General features: G+C 30.8%; 1 protein-coding gene across 1 annotated transcript in view; it reads left to right on the top strand.

The window, feature by feature from the left end:
• LOC148300499 (cell adhesion molecule Dscam1-like) overlaps positions 1–6,489 on the top strand; it is a 43,301-nt gene that overhangs the window by 12,696 nt on the left and 24,116 nt on the right. Inside the window, exon 6 of the mRNA XM_088274682.1 lies at positions 5,783–5,933. Within this exon, the coding sequence (XP_088130808.1) occupies positions 5,783–5,933 (151 nt within the window). The remainder of the gene's footprint in view (positions 1–5,782; positions 5,934–6,489) is intronic.

The following is a 6,489-nucleotide window of genomic DNA, read 5'->3' as shown; positions in this document are numbered from 1 at the left end:
TATGTTTTTAATGTTTATTTTTTACGAGACATTTTTTTTATGCGAGATCAATTCGCTCACTCCTTTCAACAACGTCATATATCAAAATTCGTCCATTTCCAGTTGTGCATGTTTTTGGCATGCCTAGAAAATGTACTATATCCCAGAAAAAGCGGCATATTTTTAACGGAATATTTACCCGCTACAGGGCAGAAAGTGTTGTTTTATAATTTTTGAAGAAAAGTTTTTGTTCAATTATTTTCTTAAAATACTAAATATTTTTCAAATGGATAAAAAATATTCAGGTTTTACCTAAAAAGATCTGTTGCACAGTAAAAAGTTAAAAGTGGCTTGATATTTATTTTTAATACATTAAATTATATTTTTGTACTTTAAAAACGATCTCCTGAAAAATCATGTTTTTTTATATATGAAAGGATATTGTTGAAAGGAGTAAGCGAATTGTCTTTATATCCGATTGTTCTCGATATATCTCGTAGATCAATTGTCCATATATCCGATTATTCTAAATATATCTCGTAGATCAATTGTCTATTTATCCGATTATTCTCGATATATCTCGAAGATCAATTGTCCATGTATCCGATTATTCCGATCCCATGATCTAGCCAACTTATAATGACCAGATTTATACCCCTTGACTGACATTAATGTTTTAATCAACATCCCTTGAAATACCCCTTGTAAAACTAATAAGAAGAAAAATAAGTTACCTGTTTTTTTTGCTCCTTAGTTTTACTATTCTCCTGTCGATGAAAGCAATTAAGTGTTTTTTTAGTAATCCCTTGATGTATTTAATATGCTTTTTCTAAAAAATATAATAAAATGATCAAAATAAATTTTGTTTGAAACATTTTTATTTTATTCATGATATTTCAGCATCTGAAACAAGTTATTATGCCCAAAAATTCTTTTTAGTTTATGTAGGTAATAGCTTTCTCAACAAAACAAACATTAAAAAATTGATTTGAATTTTATAAGATACGCAAAAAGTAATCTTCTATCTTACACTTTATTTGAAATTATTCATAAGTAGGATATATTATTCAATCGCGAAACAATTTTATTTTTCTAATCTTATAGTTTCAGCACATTTTTTTCAATTAGAGAATTGTGTAAATTAGGTTGTTTTCATTTTATGAAATGACCTGCGATGACGTTCCTATTAGGCGATCAACGATCAACTATACGCGATCAACGATTAAATTAAGACTTCTTTAAAATCAGGCGTTACTTATTTTGGTTTTTGGATTCGATCATTTAAGGTTATCGTGCCAATTAGTGTGCAAATTTGCTTTCAGGTGTGTGTAAAAATAATCTAGGTATCATGCATACATCCAAATGAAAGGGTCTGTGTTAAATAAAAGTTCTCTCAATCCAACATAGATGGCTCTTGTGAACTTTACTGTGTCATGAGATTGATCATATATCTAGAGTTTCAAAATTTTGAGTAGGGTGATTGTCAATCATGGTTTCAATGGTGAACGTTGGACGTGTGTAAATTGATAACTTGACCAGCTTCTAACAAGTCATAAGCCCTATAAATATCCAAATTTCCTTTATTCTACTTCATCTTATTAAGATTTAAAAAATAAAATATTATCGTAATAACTTTTTTCTTTGAGAATTGAGGCATTTCAAAAATCGGAAATTCCATCTCCAAGTTTCACATTTCGAGCTAAAACAATTTGTTTCGTATTTAAGACATAAATATTGTCATTTTTTAATTTAATATTTTAATTTAATAAGTGGATGTTGAAATTCGTTAAGATAATCGATTAATGAATGAATCGTCTCATCAGTCACGATCTTCAATAAGAAATCGCCGACATCCATTCTATTTAATAAAATATAATCAATCACACTCCTTAATCCAGTATAAAATTAATAAATAATAAAATAAATTGAATAGAACTTCATCGTATTTTAAGTAAAAGAGCTATGGAAATAATATTTTTTCATAATTTCTATCTCAATACATTTTGCTTATGAACAAGTACTAGGACACACTCAAAATGTTGTGAAATGTAACTAGTACCTACTTAGTCATACATCTAGCTCCTATGCAGTTTTTTCCCTAATAATATATGAACCTTGGACCTTTAATTGTGTAATCTCGTAAAATTCGAGTCATCCATGCGACCGCCATTCCACAAATTGACTTTATTTATTCACTGGCCATAAAATATTTCTATTTCCGTATAAATCTGTCCTCATTTGTCTACCAGACACTGCATTGTTTATTAGGTCGTAAAATAAAAAAAATCTGCTACATTTTACGGCCGGGAATGTTACAGGAAGTGTTTTATTTTATATTTTTCGCGAAAATCTACGCTCGCCATCTGACGCCATCTGCAGCGCAAAAAAAACATTCTCGTTTTACGCTCCATTTATTACTAGTTAATCAAGTACCCGGGAGATGGCGTTAGTATATATAGTTTGAATTGGATTAACGCCTACTTAAATAGTTATTAGGCAATTTGACTATCACCTTAAAATCTCATCTAAAATAATAGGGGGTGTGAATATTATAACAATGCCTCGTAACAAGAGCTTTGCTTTGTGACTTGGAGGACATTGAGGCGACTTAATCTTTGTGGGAACTTGGTATCTGCCGATGTAATTTTATTTTGAAACCAGTATTTATACGGTCTACAAAAATAATTCATTAGAAAGTACAAATGTTTAATTTTTCCCCATTAAAGAAATTTCCATTTGATGTTTGTGAAAACTAGTTTCAAATAATATATAATTCAAATGTTTTTTAAAGCTTTATGTGGTTTTTAATTTATTAATATAAATAACGTGTTTTATTTCAATACCACAAAGTTGACAATGCTTTTAATATAGAAAATATATTCAAATACAATTTTTTTGTTATATTTTGAATTCATAGTGTTTTAAAAATATATATGTATATCATTCCTCGTTTATTTTGTGTAATACCACTTAAAAACACTACTTCATTACTACCGGTTTTAGAATAACCATTCCATCATCAGGTCTTTTAGCCTTACATAACATGAATATTAACAGTTCTTTTGAAATATTACCTATATAAACATCACTTTTCACAAATATGGCCATTTTTAAGCTTACTTCCCTCCGCCTTCATTTGCAATAAAGTGTTTTACTAAGAAATCCTACTAAAATATTAATACGAAAGTTATAAACATCTTCATTTTGAAATAATAGAAGCTCAAACATTAAAGGAATAGCTTCTACCCCTCTTCATACTTCAACATACTTCATTATGATGAAGTATGTGGTATGCCACAACTTGTTAATTTAAGCTTCACATACAATTTACAACATTTTGAGTGTGTCCAAATACTTGTTCACAAAATCTGGATTATATCCAATTACAGGAGTTATTTTCAGATTATTTTTTGATATCTCATCAAAGATGAAGAAGAATATGGAAGTCTGGGCATTTACGGGGATGACGACCGTCATAGGCTGGTTTAAGTGATCACTTTACACATGTGTAACATTCACCAATTCCACCCATTATTGATAACCACGTTTCTCAAATTCTTGGAAGTTGTGTATCTTATATGAACCAATTTTGAAACATTATTCTTGAATCACTAGAACTTCACTAGAAACATCAGATGTATTGGTGAGATGAAAATACAATATTTGATAAAGCTACTGAATGCATCGAAACACGTGTCATATAAGGTTTTTTTAAAAGCGATATTTTCCGAGCAGATTTTTAATTAAAAATTGTTCAATATAGTAAACAAAAACAGTAATTAGGTACAAACGTTACAATAAAACACATTTAATGAGTTAAAGTTACATTTTGTTGTATGCATGTTGTATAATTTGAAATTTAATTTGATACGTGTTTGCAATATCTGAAGCCAATAGAAGTTAAGTAATTATTGTTTCAACTGGAAACAAGTCCACTGGGAAATAACAACGTGACTAATAAAACAGGGTTGAACGTGAAAAAAGCCCAATGTAGATAAACCGCACCTTAATTTCCTTTAAACTCGGGTAACATTTAACGTAATTGAATTTTTTGCTTAAAACAACGTTTTTGTACAGAAGAAAATAGTTTTTTTTTCGAAATAAATATATGGTTTTGAAAAAATATATATAAAAAGGTAAGGATTTTTCAATATATGTTCATATATTATTTTTTAAAAATCTAATTTACGCAGTCTTAATTATTTAAAAGACTATTACTTAAATTTACTTGGTTATTATAATGAAATTAGTTATGTCTAAATTTCGTTTTGGTGCATTTTTTTATTTATAAAACCTCTAAATTATGTATTATTTCATAATTATTTTAATTCAATAATTTGGTACCATTTTCAAAATTAAAATAAATACATTTTTTAATAGGTTCAACAAATTCTTTTGTTTCAAATAAAGTTTTTAAAATATACCACAAAGTATCAACAAAAAACATTAGAGAAATCAAATGATCGAATTAAAAAACCGAGTAATAACTTATTTAGAAATCGTTATTTAATTCAGTTTTTAATTCGATCGGACATGATTAGTCCAAATGTATATTTACGATACTTGGAGTACCGTCCTCAATGTTCAATTTTTTAAATGCCGTTCAATTCCGTTACGATTCGAACAGCTGTAACCTGTTCAGTGGCAACCCTACTCAGTAAAGGGCGCCGCACACCGACGAGTCGCGGGCGACTGAGTCCGTAACTCGAATCACACGGTCAACCGCCTCGCCCTCAGCCGAGAGCTTTGAGTGCCACCCATGCGTGGATCACTCCGACTTTACAAGGCTTTACAAGCTGTAAGGGCAACTCTGAAATGTACCTAATATTAATATTACATCCACCTTCTTCCAACACTTATGCACACCGTATGGTTGATAGGATTCTGTATCATATTGACGCATTGTCAATTGTACTACACATTTTCGGAATATCTGTGTTCCTCATTTGATCTCTTAACGTGTTTTCGGTTATGCACCTCAATCTCCTCATGTCTGAAGTTTTAAGAAGAGATTTGGTGCTCCATGTCGCTCACTCCTTTCAAAAACGTCATAAATCAAAAATCGTCAATTTTCACATGTGCATGTTTTCGGAATGCCCAAAAATGTACTATATCCCAGCAAAAGCGGCATATTTTTAACTTAATATTTATCCGCTACTAGGCAGAAAGTATTGTTTTTGCATTTTGAAGAAAAAGTACTGTTTAATTATTTTTTTAAATATCCTAAATATTTTTCAAATGGATAAAAAAAACCTTCAGGTTTTACCTAAAAAGATCTGTTGCACAGTAAAAAGTTCAATAAGTGGCTTGATATTTATTTTTAATACATTGTATTATATTTTTAAACTTTAAAAACGTTCTCCTGAAAAATTAAGTTTTTTTTATTTATGACGTTCTTGAAAGGAGTGCGCGATGTGTCTGCTCTGGTCTCAATCTCATATATAGCAATTGATCTTACACATATCATGTATATTTTTATGTTTATGTCTTGTACATGTCTCCCTTTTTGATAATAACAAACTGCACTTTAGGTATCCCCGCTTTTGAAAAAAAATCGCTCAAATATATTATCGCTCAAATATGTTCTAAAGAACAGTATTCAAATTAATCAAAATCAAATAATAAAGGAACAGAAAACCAACTCATGCTTCATCCTCTTGTTTATAGTCTCTTAATCAACATATTGGTTATCCCATATATAGGTTATAGGTTAGTTGTAGAACTACATTAATTTTCGATGACAAAAGTCCTCCTGCTTTTTTTGTAATGAACTCTCGGTTTAATGGAAATTGTGTTATTTCAGCCCCTGCATACTTCCCTTCGAAGAACAAGCAAGTGCAGGTAGTTGCTGGGGAACAGGCGCACCTCCAGTGCACAGCTCTGGGAGACACCCCTCTCCACATCAGCTGGAGGAACCAACATCACCACGCCATCACCAACCAAGTCGACCAGAGGTAAATACTTATTCACTTTTAGAGCATAGACCTCCAACTACTTAGAACATAGGCTTTTAACTACTTAACTAACTTTAGACATGGGCCTTTCTATCCAGTTCTCTTCCAACCTAAATCAGCTCGTGGCATTTGTAAACATTCCTACTCCTTTCTCCTAGCCTAACCTAACCTTAGCCACCATTGCAGGACACTTCAGTCTCATATTACATCTTCAAACCACACTACATGGTTGGCTTGTGTATCTCTTTGATTATAATTAGTTGTGACACTGTGTAATCTGAGAAAACATAGCTATACCATAGAACGGAGCTACTTGAACATTGATGTGTTACTTGAGCCCAGTACAAAAAAATATTTAGATCTGTATTTGGTCTACAATAATGAACGTATCGACATGATTCATTGTTTCCCTGACAGGTGACACTAATACATTCATTATTGTAGACCAAATAGAGATGAATTTTTTTTTTGTACTGGGCTCAAGTAACACATCAAAGTTCAAGCAGCCCCGTTCTACGGTACTAAATACTTAATATTTTAAAGACATTATGCTATA

Source organism: Brachycentrus maculatus, unplaced genomic scaffold, assembly GCF_059751285.1.
Source record: "Brachycentrus maculatus isolate JH-2025_06_01 unplaced genomic scaffold, ASM5975128v1 h1tg000706l, whole genome shotgun sequence".
Classification (NCBI taxonomy): Eukaryota; Metazoa; Arthropoda; class Insecta; order Trichoptera; family Brachycentridae; genus Brachycentrus; species Brachycentrus maculatus.
Note: the sequence above shows the minus strand (reverse complement) of the source record. Positions and strands in the feature narration are given on the sequence as shown.